At 35.8% G+C, this 18,449-nt stretch overlaps 1 protein-coding gene across 1 annotated transcript in view; it reads left to right on the top strand.

Moving 5' to 3' along the window:
• The window catches only part of COL4A5 (collagen type IV alpha 5 chain), a 187,789-nt gene that overhangs the window by 124,629 nt on the left and 44,711 nt on the right, over nucleotides 1-18,449 (top strand). Inside the window, exons 30-36 of the mRNA XM_084790971.1 lie at nucleotides 7,024-7,137; nucleotides 10,444-10,611; nucleotides 11,878-11,967; nucleotides 12,412-12,561; nucleotides 15,249-15,347; nucleotides 16,580-16,669; nucleotides 17,593-17,732. Coding sequence (XP_084647097.1) covers nucleotides 7,024-7,137; nucleotides 10,444-10,611; nucleotides 11,878-11,967; nucleotides 12,412-12,561; nucleotides 15,249-15,347; nucleotides 16,580-16,669; nucleotides 17,593-17,732 — 851 coding nt within the window. The remainder of the gene's footprint in view (nucleotides 1-7,023; nucleotides 7,138-10,443; nucleotides 10,612-11,877; nucleotides 11,968-12,411; nucleotides 12,562-15,248; nucleotides 15,348-16,579; nucleotides 16,670-17,592; nucleotides 17,733-18,449) is intronic.

The following is an 18,449-nucleotide window of genomic DNA, read 5'->3' as shown; positions in this document are numbered from 1 at the left end:
CAAGCCCCATTTCTCAATTGGGTTATTTGATTTGGTGGTGTTTAATTTCTTGAGTTCTTTATATAGTTTAGATATTAGACCATTGTCAGATGTAGGGTTGGTGAAGATCTTTTCCCAGTTTGTAGGCTGTCGCTTTGTTCTCTTGACAGTGTCTCCTGCCTTACAGAAGCTTCTCAGCCTCATGAGGTCCCATTTATTAATTGCTGACATTAATGTCTGGGCTGTTGGTGTCCTGTTCAGGAAGTTGTCTCCTGTGCCAATATGTTCCAGGCTCTTTCCCACTTTTTCTTCTAAGTGACTTAGTGTCTCTGGTTTTATGTTGAGGTCTTTAATCCACTTGGATTTGAGTTTTGTACAAGGTGACAAACATGGGTCCAGTTGCATTTTTTTACACATAGACATCCAGTTAGACCACCACCATTTGTTGAAGATGCTATCCCGTTTCCTCAAGACCCAGCTATTCCACTCCTTGGAATATACCCAGAAGATGCTCCAGCACACAACAAGAAAATTTGCTCAACCATGTTCATAGCAGCCTTATTCATAATAGCCAGAACATGGAAACAGCCTAAGTGTCCCTCAATAGAAGAATGGATAAAGAAACTGTGGTACATATACACTATGGAATACTATTCAGCTATTAAAAACAAGGAATTCCTGAAATTTGTTGATAAATGGATTGAGCTAGAAATGATCATAATGAGTGAGTTAACCCAGAAGCAGAAAGACTCAAATGGTATATACTCACTTATATCTGCATATTAGCCCAAGGGGCATGTCCCACGAAAGCCTTCACTTACCAGGAAACTGAGACAGAGGGGAGGACATTCTAGTGGGACTCTAGATGAGAGAATCATGGGAGAATGGCAAAGTACAAGGATCCAGAGGGTCCTAGAAGCCTACAAGTAGAACATTATGATAGGCAGATTTGGGCACAGGGGTCTCGCTCAAACTAAGGCACCAGCCAAGGACAATACAGGCGGTAAACCTTAAACCCCTACCCAGATCTAGACAATGGACAAAACACTCTCCACAGTAGAGTGGAGAGTGGGATATTACTTTCTCACATACTCTGGTGCCTCACCTTTGACCATGTCCCCTGGAGGGGGAGACCTGGTGGCACTCAGAGGAAGGACAGCAGGTTACCAAGAAGAGACTTGATACCCTATGAGCATATACAGGGGGAGGAAATCCCCCTCAGGAACAGTCATAGGGGAGGGGAATAAGGGAAAAATGGGAGGGAGGGAAGAATGGGAGGATACAAGGGATGGGATAACCATTGAGATGTAACAAGAATAAATTAATAAAGGAGAAAAAAAACTAAAAAAATAATAATAAAAATAAAATAATATCCCCTGAAAAAAGACAAAACAAAACAATATAGACACCAACAATAAATTTAAAAAGTTAATACACATGATAAAATTTCTATGTGAGTAGACAATATGCTTAAACCAGAATATCACAATTTAATAATACTAAAAAAGAAGAAAGAATAAAGATGATGAATTTGGGAGCATTCTGTTTACCTAATATTTTACTTTATTTCAGGATCTCCTTTGAGGTTTCTTAGAGATATAGGAGATGAACACTTTGCCTAAATCTTTTGAAAGGATATTTTAATCAGCAGAAATATACTGTGACAAATGAAATGATATATTTAGAGATATTAAAAGTAAAATTCTTAATAGCAGCAAAATGTTTCTCAAAGTCAAGAAAATGTGCCTAATATATTTATAAGGCAAATATAAACAATTATTAACAACTTGACATTTTAAAATTGTTTTTTAAAATTCTATATATTAATGAGAAGGTTTGGTGTTATCACTTATCCCCATTTACAGTTATAAATAATTTTCAACGAGAATTTAATTAATAATTCAGAAGTGCTTTATGTTTTAGAAACTTAGTATTTACCAAATAACATTAATGTATGTTAAAGTGCCACTGTAGTGATGACATTGTAAACCTGTGCAGGAATAGCAAGAGGACCAGTAGAAGTGTTTTGAAGCATACATTTGTGACTAAAGAAATGTCTGAAGTGTTGTCACTAGTCAGTAAGGAAAGAATGAATTCTTTCAAAATTGATATGCATCAATGATCTCACTGAATAAAAGCAAATGCAGAACATGTAAAATAAGACCTAGAATTATAAATATAAAAGTAAGTTTGGAATATTATAAGAAAAATATATTTTGTAGTATAAGTTTATAGAATTTCAGCAGCTCTTTTAAATAAGTGAATAAAAAATTACAGGTAGAAACTTGTGATGCTGTACTGTTCATCATTATGTGGTCTTTACTTTCCACCCTCATCTAATTTGTATGTACAGAAATTAGTCCTGGCATTATGTGAACAGAGACAAAAATAAGATGCCCAGAATTCTTATGGAATGGTGTCAGGAATTTCTCAACATTGATATCTGTGCCCATTTCACTCAATAAAAACAGAAAACCCAAAGTTTCCATGCACACACAGAACATTAACCAAGAAAGGGTATAATCTTGGCCATTAAACAAAGCTTAGCAAATTAAAAACAGATTTCTTAAGAAATCAATACCAAGGGGGAGGGTCTCAGAGGAGAGGAAGGGGGAAACTGTGGTCAGGATATACTATATGAGAGAAGAATAAATAAAAAAGAAGTCAGTACCAGAAAATATTGAGGAAATTATACCAGGAAGATACCTCTGCTTGGAAATATCTTTACATATTTTGAAAATAACCTGAATACATAAATAAACCATAAGCCAAAGAAATCCTTAGGAAAATTAACAAAGATGTCTAATTGAGTTAAAATGAAAACAAAATATATTTAGTGGTTCAAAATGAAGTGTTATGCTAAAATTATATTAGAGAAATCTAAAATAAATTATTATTTTTTAGAAAATGAAGAAATAAACCAATTGAAAACAGTGTGTGCAGGAGAATAAAATATATCAATTATATGAAAATTTAAAAACAGGATATTTATGTGAAGCCAAATGAGTTTTTTCAAAAAGACCAATAGAACTGGTACACAGATGAATTAAAATGAGATCCTTTGAATTCCTTAGTAAAACTGATAAACATAGAGCCAAGACGACCATGAAAAGAGGTCCATGAGTTGTTGATATTAAGAATGAAAATGGGAACATCATTGCAGTTCTGCTGGAGACATTAGAAGAGTAACAGAGTACTATAATAAATAATTGCATGCTGATAAACGTGCTAACAACAGATAAAGTGGGCCAATCATAAATTATTGCTATGATTTATTGATGATCACTGATAAAATAGCGTAGGTTTTTTTTTCTTCTAAAATTGAGCTTGTAGTTAAAACGTGTCAATCAAAGAAAACTTCAGGTCCAGGTGACATTTCTGGGAATTTGTATCAAACATTTTAAAAAGCAGTAATATCATTTCTACAAAGCTTCTTCCTCAATAGAATGCTTGATTGATCAATTTTCAGTGGCTGTGAGGGTAGAATTACTCTAATACTAAGTCGAAGTTTTAGTGAGTGGGTTGGCATTTTCCTCCCTCTAGTAGGAATCTTGTGTAATTAGAAGGTGTCCTTTTCAGTCTCCATGGCCCCTAATCCTAGGAGTCTCAGAGTCCCCCCTCTCATATCCTCCCGGGAACCTACCATGACTTAGGTCTCCAGCTTGGCACAGAGATGTCCCCACCCACATTTTTTCTTTTCTCTGCAGGCCCTCTGTCCTCAGGCCCTTGCTCTCCCCAGGCCTGATGTTCACCCTCATCTCTCTCTGTGTTTCCTCTCCTACTTTGGTTCCTCTCTTCAACCACTACCTCTGTCTATTCTATTGCCCCTTCTGAGTGAGATTTAAGCATCCTCCCTTGGGTCCTCCTTGTTACTTATCTTCTTTGGGTCTGTGTATTGTAGTATGTTAATCCTATACTATGTAGCTAAAATCCACTTGAGTACATACCACGTGTGTCTTTCTGGGTCTGTGTTACCTCACTCAAGAGGATCTTTTCTAGTTCAATTAACCTCCCTAGCAATTTCAAGATTTCCTTGTTTTTGATAGCTGAATAGTATTCCATTGTGTAAATGTACCACAATTTATCCATTCTTCTGTTGAAGGCCATCTAGGTTGTTTCCAATTTCTGGCTAATATGAATAAGGCTGCTATGAACACAGTTGAGCAAGTGTCCTTGTTGTATGGTGGAGCATCTTTTGGGTATATGCCCAGGAGTGGTATTGCTGAGTCTTGAGGTAGAGCTATTGCCAATTTTTTGAGAAAGCACCAGATTGACTTCCAAAGTGACTGTACAAGTTTGCACTCCTAACAGCAATGGAGGAGTGTTCCCCTTTCTCCACATCCTTGCCAGCATATTCTGTCACTTGATCGTAGCCATTCTGGTAGGTGTAAAATTGCATTTCCCTGATGGCTTAAAGACACACAGGTCTATAAGTGGAAGTTTGTTTGTGTGTGTGTGTGTGTGTGTGTGTGTGTGTGTGTGTGTGTGTGTGTGTGTAGCTGGAGATGAAATCTAAGTGCTCTTGTATGCCAACCATACACTCTAATGCTGAGGTAATTTCTGTCATATGAAAGTTTTTTTAACAAGTTTAAATTTCAATAGAAAAAGAATCCAACTAACAAATAATGTGAAAACTCTTTTATATGTGTGTATGAAACAAGCAAACAAAACAAATGAATCTTTATTTTTACAAATTTCAACTCAGTATACATTGTAGACCATACATAATGCTTCAAAACTTAAAACTTCTAGAACACAAGCACTCCAACTTTTTTCTGTAAAATGTCAAACAGAATATTGTAGGGAAAATGTATGGAACACTGGAAAAAAATCATAAAACGGAAAACTGCTAATTTGGATTTCATTAAAATAAAATATTTTCACATCATGTATTAAGCACAGTATTTGTGAGCAGAATATATAAACATTTATAAAACTCAACAGTCAAATTTAAAATAGAGTTGGAGAATGATGAAAACAATTTAAACAGATATTTTTCACCCCCAAACACATTTAAATGATAAGGACATGTAAGAATCTTCAATAGCTTCATCAGCAAATATAGGTTCAAACTACAATGAGATCGATACATAACAATAGCAATTGCCTTTCTTTTCAAGACCAAGCAAAGTTGCCAGCACATGTGTAGCATAATTGAGTTTTGCACTCAGCTAGTTAGAATGCAAAATGGGGCAGCCACTTTGAAAACCAGTGCAGTCTCTAGCAAAGGAATAAAACACAAGCTTAATTTCCCATCAAAAATTGTTCCAGTGTATTAGAAAGTAAAATATGGCCTCACTCTTTGAAATAGCAATCCCACTTCTAGGCATTTGCTAAAGAAAACTATGAAGCTTCACATGAAAATGTGCAAGTCTACATTCATAGGAGCTTTACTCATAATTAACAAGAGTTGGAAATAGCACAAATATCCATCAAACAGTAAAGACTAATACAATGTAATGTATTTATTCAATGAAATATTTGATATGTGGTATTAGGGATCAAGTCCAGGACCTCATGCATGCTAAACATACACTCTAACTGCTGACATAAATCTTAGCCCAAATTATATCTTTCAAAACTTTCCAGTCAATGTCAATAAGAAAATAAATCTTTTCAACAAACAGTGCTAAAAATTTTTTAGATATCTGTATATACAACAAGCATAAATGAATCTCAGATGTGTCATATTAAGTGAACAAAGACATACTCAAGAGGCTACATGCTGCATGATTGCATTCATGACATTCTGGAAATGGAAAACCTGTAAGAAATAAAGTGGAACAGTAGTTACAAGAAAATTGTTGTGTGGGGAAGGACCAAATACAGATCACAGGTCCTTTTGAGGATTGGCAAAACAGTTCTAAATCTGGATTTTAGTGGCAGTTATACAATTGTATCCATTTGTCAAAATTCATCCAAGTGTGTGATGAAAGACCAGGTTTTAAAAAAAATACAGTGTTTCTTATTAGTTCTTTAGACATTCATACATACTATGTAGTTTTCCCACTCCTGCCTATAACGCCTTCCAGATCCATCCTTCACCACTCAATGCCTTTCAACTTCATGACCTCTTTTTTAAAAAAATGGCCCATGAGGTCCAACTTGTGCTGCTTATATGGTTGAGTTCACTAGATCTTGAACAACCTACCATGGGCCACACCCTTAAAGAAGAATGACTTTCTTTTCTCCAGAAGCCATCAATTGAGGATAGCTCCTCGATGATGGATGCGTCCCATGAGCCCCTCTCCCCTCTGTGTAGGATCTTCATTGATTTGATCTGGTGCACACAACCAGAGCTCCTGCTATGTCCCTAACTGCGGCTGTCCTGTCCTGTCTGTCCTGTCCAGAAGACAATGATTTTTCTCCGGTCCTTCCTGAATTCCATCTCTTAAAATTATTCCACCTGCTTCTTCCTCAGTAGTCTCTAAGAAAATTTAAACAGATGTAACAATTTTGAAAAGTGTGAATGATAGGAGGTGCAGAGAGTGAAGTTTCAAACATCACAATTTTTTTTGGCAAGATGGGAGAATCTTGAGAACATTTTCGGCCATAAACCCGAGTTAATAAAATGGAAAATGTTAAAAATCTATCTGCTTAAAGCATAGATTAAAAACTATGTCTTCATAAGCAAAAAAGTTACCCACTATTAATTACATATACTGTAGGTTGTAATCTTTTTGCTCTTTTGAGAGGTTAGGTCAAGAGCTGAAATTGACTGCTGGCCTTGTGTTAAATAAGACTTTCAGTATAAATGGGATTTCTGCTTTTGGTACTTATTTGTACTTTTCTTTCTGGATAAACTAATCTTATTGCATCTTGTTAAGCCATGTTTGCTTGATATCCCTGGGAGGTCTGCCCTTTTCTCAAGGGAAATAGAGGAGGAGTGGACCTAGGGGAGAGGGGAGGTGGCGGGAAGAGAGACTGAGGAGTGGAAGGAGCAGAAACTGCTGTTGGGTTGCATCGAATGAGAGAAGAATAATAAAGGGGGGAGGCGGTCAAAGCTGTTGGTTTTTAACACCTAAAACCTGGGTTTTTTTTAAGGCGATGTTGGACCAAATGGACAACCTGGCCCAATTGGGCCTCCAGGGCTGCCAGGAATTGGTGTCCAGGGACCACCAGGACAACCAGGGACTCCAGGACCAATAGGCCAACCTGGTAAGATTACAATAAATGTGCCTCTTATAGGACTTAAAATGCATATAAACATCTTCCAGGAATGTAATTTAAAAAGTAATTCATATATGTATATAATTTTATGTAATTGTGGATTATAGATCACAGCATAAGAGCTATATTTAATGCTTGATACTCCCCTCTCTGTTCACTTAATATCCATCTATTTCTAACAATACCATTTTATAATTATAGTTACCATTACCTTATAATCTTTGAGCAATATACAGTTTTAGAAACGTAGACCTCAAACTGTTAAGTGCTGATTACTTCAGACGAGAATAGCAGTAATGCAGTAACATGCAGGACTTGTCTGTAGAACTTGTTCAAGTTACTAACACATAAAAGCCAGTACTAGGGTTTAGCAAGAATTTTCTGTAAAAATACATTATACATATTTTGTTTTCTTTCAATTAAAAAGAGTAAAGTTTATCCCCTTCTCCCTTTAGGCTCATAAACTAGGAGTAATTTTGTAACTGAGCACATTAATCTGGTTTATTTTTTTAATTCGATGCTTAGAAAGGTTTTGTGAACACGTAGCTTATTGGTTTTGCCTCCATAGATAGAGAACCATACGCTCTTATATATTTGTATGAGAGTCTACAAATTGTGGATTCTGAATGAATTCACCTTATCTATTTACTCAGGTATGGTAAGGACCATTCTTAAGACTGCGTTTTGTTATCTCAAAACAGTGTAATAGTTCATAAAATGAAAACAAACATGGATCATTTAACTGCTTTTTAATTCACATGAACATATAAGACTGTTGAACAAAATTCAGATGTACATATATTGAACACATATTTTCTGACCTTAAATGACACCAGGAATGTTGTTGGTTATTGCATTAAGAATCTCAAATCATCTTAATCCCTAAACAACTAGTCTTAATTGTAAAACTAAACTATCTGGTCTTCAACCCCATCAGAGACTTGAGAAGGAATAAAATTAATTATCTGAGTAAACAGGAAGTGCAGATTAGCAGCTTCCAAAATGAGAAAATTACAGAGACAGTTTGCTGCCTAGACAGTTGCATTTTTAGGTTGATAGAGATGAGATATGATAGATATTGATTTATATTCAGAGTGGTAGATTCACCAAGATAGGAAAGATGTTTTCCCCAAGGTTGCCAATTACAAATAGCCAAATCATTATGAATGTATATTGTTTCATGGTTCTTCTTGCTATAGGTAGTTTATTGTATATATGTGTAATAATATGAATGTATATGCACAACTAAAAAATTAAATTTAAAAGAGGAATATCAAAACAGTGACTAACAATATGAAGCACAATAAAGGCTCTATTTATTCATGTACTATTTTAAAACTCCATTTGAGGGCACATTGTACTTTTTTATAGCCCCTGACATGTTGTTACTGATTGTAACATAAGAAACTTGGAGGCCCGCTTTGAACAAGGTTGTTATAAATAGTTGCTTCATCATTCATGGAAAAAAGGAAGCTCTGCCCAACCTGCATATCAGTGAGATCTTGAAGAAAAAAGTATTTTTAGTTTTGACTATTACAGACTTCATTTGCTACTTCACAAAGAAAGATAAGAGGAAGTTATCACTTCTGTTGTGTTTTATTGTTTCTTTCAGTTTGAAGAAATACATGACTGTATAGAGGCATTTTGAATGAAATAAAAACACTATTAATAAGTATCTGAATAAAAGATAAAATATTACTACATATTTCTTTTATCTATAGCTAATGCCTTTCAACTGTTTTATTTATTGAAACAACTAATATTCTACTTCCTTACTATTTTCTCCCCCAAACCCTCTGTTGGCATATATACACATATTGATGATAAAGACTGTATAGTTTCAGAACAGTGGTAGTTAATAACTTTTAATTCACCTTCATATACTTGTCTGTAAATATTTTCTTTGTCATAGACTTTAATATCTAAACTAATCCTATTCATCAGTTAACAAAATTAGCATGAACAATTATTCAATGGATTCTCAATATTTATATTTTTCAAGTCACATTTTATTATGCATGGAGCATATACTCATTTAAGGCAAATTTTATTTACATCACCAAAGATAATATTAATTTAATACATTTTAAACTGCCCTGATTCTTTTTTTAATTTTAATTTTATTTTTATTTTTTATTTTTAGTTTTTTTAGTTTTTCCCCCCTTTTTTATTAATTTATTCTTGTTACATCTCAATGGTTATCCCATCCCTTGTATCCTCCCATTCTTCCCTCCCTCCCATTTTCCCCTTATTCCCCTCCCCTATGACTGTGACTTAGGGGGATTACCTCCCCCTGTATATGCTCATAGGTTATCAAGTCTCTTCTTGGTAACCTGATGACCTTCCTCTTAGTGCCACCAGGTCTCCCCCTCCAGGGGACATGGTCAAATGTGAGGCACCAGAGTTCCTGTGAGAAAGTCATACCCCACTCTCCACTCAACTGTGGAGAATGTTCTGCCCATTGTCTAGATCTGGGTAGGGGTTACTGCCCTGATTCTTACATAGTAGGGTTATCAGCAAGAACACTACTAGGATCTTAGTAAACTTGAGTTAGAGTACATGACAAAAGCTGCCAGGAGCTTATAATATACTTGTTTCATTTCACAATAGAAAATGTGATACAAAATAATAGGATTAAGCATAAACTTAAACAAAACAAAACTGAACACAAAATAATGCAATACAAAACAATGCAAAATAATAAGAACTGATTGTGTCATATCATTAAAACAGGATGTAATACAAGATCAAAATCAAACCAAACCAAACTGAGTTATTTGATAATCATTCAGAGGAGTTGAAATAATGTTCACTAATAATTGGTAATGGAATGGAATGGTGAAAATCCACCCGTAGTCAGTGGGCCAGTGGCAAATCATGAGGTGTTAACAGTCTACAATGACTGTTGAGTACATCCATAGTATGTACTCAAAAAATTCTCCAATAATGTATTGCCATAATCTTTTTTTATTGAATAATATAACCAGAAAACTGGGCTCTTGTTTCATGGTTTTGGTCTTTTTGTTTGTACTTTGTAAAAAGCTAGTCAACAATTAACTAGGATTTTTTTTCAAAACTGTTTTACCAAAAGCAATTTGAGAAAAACTATCTTCAGTATGATTTAAATATGTTACAGCTTGATTTTCTTTAGTCATTTTTACAATCACGATGCCAAAATTTCTGTCTTGGGTTTATCATATACATATTCTGTCATTTCTTTCCTAGGAAAAAAAATCAGATCCATCATATGGAAATTACACCAGTATTTACTAATGTTAATGTGTTCTTAACTAGGCCTACATGGGATACCAGGAGAGAAGGGAGATCCAGGACCTCCTGGATTTGATGTTCCAGGACCCCCTGGAGAGAGAGGTAGTCCAGGCCTCCCTGGAGCCCCTGGTCTTACAGGACCTCCTGGGTCACCTGGTCTCCCAGGAAAAGCAGGTGTCCCTGGATTTCCAGGTAATGCTTAATAATCTGTCTGATTGGGGATCAAAGAAACTAACATAAATATGACTGAGAAATAATTTTCATACTACATTTTAAAAATTAACACTATTAACAAAGAGTGTTAACTGTATGAATATTGGAAACTTAGTGTGCTGTTTGCACTAGACATTTTTATACTGTGTGACAGTACCATTTATCTATTACTATATAATAAGTGATGCAAAATGTAATGCTTTAAGGCAGCTTTTCATACATTTTGATTAAGGTTCTGTGGGTCAGAAATCAATGGATGCCATCACTGAATTATTTTCCATAATTCATATTACTCCAACAAGAGTGACTGGAGTTGTAGAATCCAATTTTATGACGATGCTTTCATGACACTTGGGTATTCTTTAGCTCATGCGGCATCTAATAATGCCTATTCCTCATCATTTTAGCATCCTTCCATGGTAAGTGGCTTCCCAAAGAAAGAATTTCATGGCACAAAAATGAGGTCTGGAAAGATAGCTCAGTGGTTAAAAACACTGGCTATCTCTTCCAGAGAATTGGGGTTGGATTCCCAGCAGCCACATGATAGTTCTCAAGTGTCTGTAACTCCAGCCCCAGGGGATCCATTGCTTTCTTCTTGCCTCCCAGGATACTGCATGCACATGTTGCATAGCACAGCCAAGCATTAATCCAAAACACCCATATACATAAAAAAATTTAAAATACTTGTTTATAGAGGGAGGGAAACAGGAGGGGGTAGGACACAGACTGTTTTAGGGCATGCTAGTTGGCGAATTCTTTTTTTTTATTTGTGTATTTTTTCATGTGGGATATTCTGTCTGCATACACACCAACATGCCAGAGGAGGGCATCAAATCCCTTTATAGATGGTTGTGAGCCACCATGTGGGAATTGAACTCAGAACCTCTGGAAGAGCAGCCACTGTTCTTAACTGCTGAACCATCTCACCAGCCCCATGGTGAATTCTTATTATATAGCCTTGGGAGTTGCACTGTCTCAGGTAGTCAATGGTAAAGTACAAGGTCCAAATCCTGTGGAAGAAGGCTACAGTGAGATGTATAAATGGGGAAGTATGCATCACTGGAAGGCCTTTTTGTGGAGAATAGTTAGCACAGTGAGTTTTGCCAGGAGTGAGTGCTGTGCTTACAAGTGGTCACTGCGCTTTCATTTCATTCCTAAATACTTTTCCAATTGATCTCTTTAAAAGTCCATCTTATCTTTCCAAAGTCCAAAAAGACAAAAGTTGTTAACTGATATTTTCCAAAGGTGCCAAAGGAGAAATGGGTATGATGGGACCTCCAGGCCCCCCTGGACCTTTGGGAATTCCTGGAAGGAGTGGTGCTCCTGGTCTTAAAGGTAAGAAGTGGAGTTTTCAGACAGATATATCTGACAAAGAAAATTAAACACTGTGTTCTGTCAATACATGTTCCATTTTTCCTATTTTAATACTAACAGTGCTTAGTATGTTGTTTCTTCATAATGTGTCAATTAAAAACGTCTTGCTTTCAGATTGATGACACACTGAATCCATCTACCTGCAACACTGTTAAGGATTATCCCATAATCTGAGAATTAAACTCCATGTTCTTCTTATCCTGAACGTTTAATTTCTGTCAAAGAATTCCAGAAAGCAGAGAGATTATTATCCGAGTTTAGAAACATGCGCACACTCAAGTAATTTATTGGCAGACATCGAGTTACATAAATGTGTTGAATGCTTAGATCGTTACTTAGCTATGAGACACATGGTAGTTTTGCATGCATTAATTATGGATGAACAAATATGGTTGTTGACTTTAGGTGATGATGGCATGCAAGGTCAGCCAGGTCTTCCTGGCCCTGCAGGAGAAAAAGGTGGTAAAGGAGAGCCCGGCCTTCCAGGTCCTCCTGGTCCAATGGATCCAGATTTCCTGGGATCGAAAGGAGAGAAGGGTGAGCCTGGTTTACCAGGTAAGTGAATGGATGTATTCATAAATAATCTGTTTGCATATCTTAAATTTAATTTTTGGAAAGGTCACAGGATAACAAACACAGTCCCACAAACCTGCTTCTTGAAGTTTGATTTTATACATATTCATGTATGTATGTATGTATGTATGTATGTATGTATGTATGTATGTAGTGTGTGGTGTGTGTGTGTGTGTGTGTGTGTGTGTGTGTGTGTGAGAGAGAGAGAGAGAGAGAGAGAGAGAGAGAGAGAGAGAGAGAGAGAGAGAGAGAGGATATGTAGAAGTCAAAGAACAACTTTCAGAAGTTGGTTCCCTCCATCTACATTGTAAATTCCAGGGATTGGACACAGGTCATCAAGCTTTTGTTTTTTTAAAAAAAATTAATTTATTCAGATTACATTATTCAGATTCAAAAAACACCGTTACCTACTGAGCCATCTTGCCTGACCCCTGACATATTAAGTATCAGAGAAGTAACTTGTAGTTACTGGATTAAACAAGTCAATTAAATACATAACATTTTGGTAGTGATTCATGATATTTCATTGATGACTTTTCTAATTGAATATTTTCTTTGTTGTTTACCTGTCATGAGCCCCAGTATTTTAAAGCAGACCTAAGAAGCTGGGAAGCTAGCTCAGTGAAATGTTTATTATGCAAGCATGAAACTGGAGTTTGAATGCCCAGAACCTACATAAAAGCATAATAGGCACCTGCCTATAATCTTAACACTTTAACGTAGACACAGTGGAACTCTGGAAGACTTTTGAGTTCAGGGAGACACCTGTAACAAAGTGGAAAGCAATCTAAAGAGACATCCAACTTCAACTTTGGGCCTTTATGTGCACCTGCAAACACACATGTGCCAACAAGCCTCTGAGCTTGTATAGACACACATACACACACACACACACACACACACACACACACACACACACACACAAATACACACATAAGTAAAAGCATTCATAAACAAAATAGACTTAAATAACTACCTTCAGGTTTCCAGAAGTATCACAGGATTATAGAAGAAAGAAAAATGATATATACCACAATAATTTGAGAATAGGAAATTTGGTATTTAGGAAATGTGATGGTCCTTTCCATTTTTTCCTTGAAACCAAATAAGGATGACTAAAATAATGTTGTTGAATATAACAAGTTTTAAATTGTAAAAAAAAAAAACCAACATTGGATTCTTTCCACAGATGATTCAACAAAAATCACCACAAAATATAAATACACATACATTAATTTATAAAGTATCTATAGAAAAGAAATATACTTTTTAGAAAAAAACACTTGCAACTTTTTGTGTTCTGTTAATATCATCAGTTATGTGTATGTGTGTAATCAAATGTTATGAGTTTCTCATTGAGCATGATTTGATAAAAATTTTTCCTTAAAAATATATTTCTTATGTTGAAGTTTTTCACAAAGTAGCAAAAGAGGCAAGAACACGTAAATATTTGGATGACTAAAATGAAATGTTTTTCTTAAGTATCTCTTCTTTTAAAATCATATTCTTCTATCGATTTATTGATGTGTATGCAGATGGATATGCTACAATGCCCATGTGAACGTCAGAGGACAATATACTTCTACTCCACTATGTGGGCCCCAAAGGTTGTACTCAGGTCTTAAGGCTTGGTGGCAATCATTCACTGAGCAATCTTACCATCTCTTGGGAGTTCGTATCTCATGTAGCTTCTTTTACCTTTCCAAATTATAGGGCAGTGAACTATACTTGACTTTTACTGTAGGATTATTAGTGATAAAACACTTTAAGACAGGAGCAAAGATGATCTTGATCTTACTTGGCTGATCTGATTTTTTTCTTTTGTTAGATATAGTGAAAATTAGAGAAACTAATAGTTCATAGTACATCAGAGTATCATCTTTTTGGTGATCTTTTCATTCTTACTTGTCCTAGGAATTTTGTCTTCTTGATTTTGGAAATCAATTAGACTGTCATAAAAAGAGTTGTTGTTACAGAGAACAGAATTAAGAAAATGGTTTGGTTAAAGTCCAACAATCACTCATCACACACACACACACACACACACACAGAGAGAGAGAGAGAGAGAGAGAGAGAGAGAGAGAGAGAGAGAGAGAGAGAGAGAGAGAGAGAGAGAGAGAGATTCTCTATTTCACTTATATACAGTTCAACACTTAAGCAGCTTTTTGGCAAATTCATTTAATTTATTAGACAGAATTAGCCTAACTTCTTTTTTTTCAGTCTGTTCTTCATGCTCTTTATTGCATTATATGGTGCGAATGAGGGGTAATACAGGCTCTCTAAGACATTTAGAGAGTGTTATTTTTCTCTTTTTTTAGATATAATTTTTTTCTTCAAAAGAATTTGTTTTATTTTTGCATACACATTTATATTATTACACATAAATAAAAAATTCATACAGCAAGAAGACCCATGAAACAGTCAGGGATTATGTGTATGTTACATTTATGGTGTTTTGGCTATTTGTATTTGGCAACCTTGAAGAAAACATCTTTCCTAACTTGGTAAGTCTAAAATTCTGAATGAGACTCAATATCTATCAGATCCCATCTCTGTCCACTTAAAACATCTATCTAGACCTAGGTGTTCTGTTTTTCAACATGCAAAACTATGGAAATATCCTTTCTTGAATTCAACCTAACTTGTTTTTTTATGCTTATCTTTGGAAGGTATTCCTGGACTTTCAGGGCCAAAAGGCTACCAGGGTTTGCCTGGAGACCCAGGGCAACCTGGACTGAGTGGACAGCCTGGATCACCAGGACTACCAGGTCTGTAAGACAGACCACTGTGTCATTTGCATAGCTGAGGGTGATCTCTGGAAAAGTAATGGTCTTCATCCTGTTTAGTGATTATTTGGATCTGGTCATGCTAAGTTTGGCTAGGCTTGACACAACTGTTGACATTTGACCCAAATTTTAATAGATAAGGTACATGGGACACTTTATTTTGCTTATTCAGATTCAGATTTTGCAAACAACAGACTATATGCAGAACTATGATTCAAATAATGTGCTATATTTTAGCACAAACATTCCAACATATGAATACGACTATTATCTGGTAGAAGCCTGACTAATTCACCTGTTTCAGTTGTTTTTAGTTGTTGTTTGTTTGTTGACATAAGATAAGGCATTTATTCTATAAGTGATTGTAGTTTCTAATTTTTAAAATTTCTAAAGATGAAAGTTTCACAGACCACCTTCTATTCTGTTATAGCACAAACACTCTTACAATGTAAATGTTTTCTTTTCTTTCTTTCCTTTTTCAGTTTTTGTCCTACTTCTCATAAAACTTTCAGGTATTTTATTTTACTTTGACCCCAGGGGAAATAAAAAGCAGCTGGTCTTTGTCCTCTTAGAAGAACCCTGAAAGTCATTTATTTGTCATCTTATTCATACCACACTATTTTGATGGAGTTAGAAAGATAGATTCACTCCTGGTTCCTTCCAAACACCTTTTGCGTTCTGTTCTTAAAGCTGGAAGTCACTGAAAGAAAAACAAAAATACATTTATGGCAGCATGTAGGTGACATCACATGGCTCAAGCACCTGTGATGTTCTAATTAGTATCCTCAAACACATCCAGGTCAGTCCATCAACCCAGAAGCCCTTATCTCTCCTTGGCCTATCATGATGGGGCTCTGTCATGACACAAATCCATTGCTGAAAATTTATTAAACATTATTACATTGGATTTATCTGTGAGAATAAAAAATGGGTAGTTATATGTATGCAACAAGAAGAACAGCAATTGCATGGCATGGTTTTAGGAGAAGGAGAATCAAGGTGCTCAGGTAAAATTGTCTTTATTTTTATGAGGTTGGATTTAAAGATATGTATTAGCATAATTATATTCCAGTATGTTACTAAAGAGACTTCTGAGAGACTCCTTGCCTATTTCACACTGAACTATATCTGTAGACTTTAATACAATGAAATGTACTCTTCCAACGTCATTCTGCCACTTTTTTGCTTTAATTTAATCAACACTGCTTTTCTAGGTCCCAAGGGTAACCCTGGTCTCCCTGGTCCACCAGGACTTACAGGACCTCCTGGACCTAAAGGAAACATTGGTGACATGGGCTTTCCTGGTGAGAGATGAAAAAATCGTATTCATTCTTTTTTTTATTTGAGACAAGGTCTCATGTAGTACAGGTTGTCATCGAACTTGCTACATACATAAGGATGACCTTTAATTTTCAGTCATCCTGTATCTACCTCTGAAAAACTGGGATTCTAAGTGTTTGACACTATGTCATGTTTATGATGTGTTAAAGATTGAACATAGTTTTATTCATATGAAGCAAGCACTCTGCCAGGTGACCTATGACCCAACCCTTATTTTCATACCCCCCCCCTTTATCAGAAAAGATGTAAAGTATAAGGTCTGGGTAAGTAGCTAAGTGAAAATATGTACGAAGCCTGGGAGCTGGAGCACTGGAGATGGGGTAGATGTTAACAAACAGAGTAAGGCACTCTCTAAGATAATCAATGGATAGATCTCTCACTACAAAAATTATTTAAAGTGAGTAATAAAGACAGAATTTTAAGAAATTAAAAAGTTAGAATTCACAAACACATGTGCTCTATAGCTTTTCTTTTTCATCAAAATTTCTTTAGAAAGCTGGGCGTGGTAGCACATGTCTTTACTCCCAGCATTTGGGAGGTAAAGGCAGGTAGATTGCTGTGAGTTCAAGGCCAGCCTGGTCTGCAGTGAGTTCCAGGACATGCAGGGCTTTTATACAGAGAAACACTGTCTTGAAAAACTAAAACAAAACAAAACAAAACAAAAACTCTTTAGAAATAGGTTGTATATAAGCCTATATATGAGCTCATCATATATAAGTTTGCAGGGTTTTTTGCCCCAAAGATATTTCTGCTAGGTCACATTTATCTTAGGTTTAACATGAGTAAAGACAATTTTATTAAATATTATATTATATTGAATGTAAGCATGTTTTTGTTTTGATCCCAATTGTGAGATGTGAAATTGTTATTACGTATTTTCAATTAGGCCCTCAAGGTGTGGATGGTCCCTCTGGACCTCCTGGAGTTCCTGGACAACCTGGCTCTCCGGGGTTACCTGGACAGAAAGGAAGTAAAGGAGATCCTGGTGTTTCAGGAATTGGTCTTCCAGGTCTTCCTGGTCCAAAGGTAATCCTCTTCTGATCATGTATATGAGAAGTTGCAACTTTTCTTTGCTTCTTTCTTTTCTTTTGTTTTTTCAAGACATAGTTTCTTCTTGTAGCCTTTTCTGTCCTGGGCTTGCTTGGTAGACCAGGCTGGCTACGGACTCAGAGAGATCTACCTGCCTCTGCCTGCCTGAGTGTTAGGAATACAGGCATGTGCTACCATTCCTGGCTTTGCAGCTTTTCTTTAACTGTGTTCATTTCTAATTCTTAACTAAACAAATTCCAGAAAGACAAGATGTGCTCTGAGCAAAGGATGTGTTCCTCCCGTTTTCTCATAGGTTGTGTGGTTGAGCTGGTAACAGTAAATAGATGATCTAGGGGCCTAGCATAAGTTTTATTCTTAAGTAAAATGGGAAGCAAAATGAGAAGATATCATGATTGTACATTATTTATTTAAAAATCAGCCCCCCTGATTTAAAAACAGATAGTATACAAAACAGTTATGATAGTATTGAAGAATACAGTATGGAAATACTGTTGGCTTGGGTCGGGGGGGTAGAAGTGGATGTGAGAAAAAATTATCTGATTCTGAACATGGTTCAGAGGTCAAACAGAAAAGTCTGCATATGAAACATGAGACAAAAGAGGGTGTCAAAGTGGATTCCAAAATTTTTGTCCTAAAAAGCTGGAAGATAAGAAAGATTTTGGAAATAGCAAGTTTGGGAAAAATATAAAGAAT

This window comes from Acomys minous (genome assembly GCF_964271855.1).
Source record: "Acomys minous genome assembly, chromosome: 7".
Taxonomy (NCBI): domain Eukaryota; kingdom Metazoa; phylum Chordata; class Mammalia; order Rodentia; family Muridae; genus Acomys; species Acomys minous.
The sequence above is the reverse complement of the archived record's forward strand: the minus strand, read 5'-3'. Positions and strand labels throughout refer to the sequence as shown.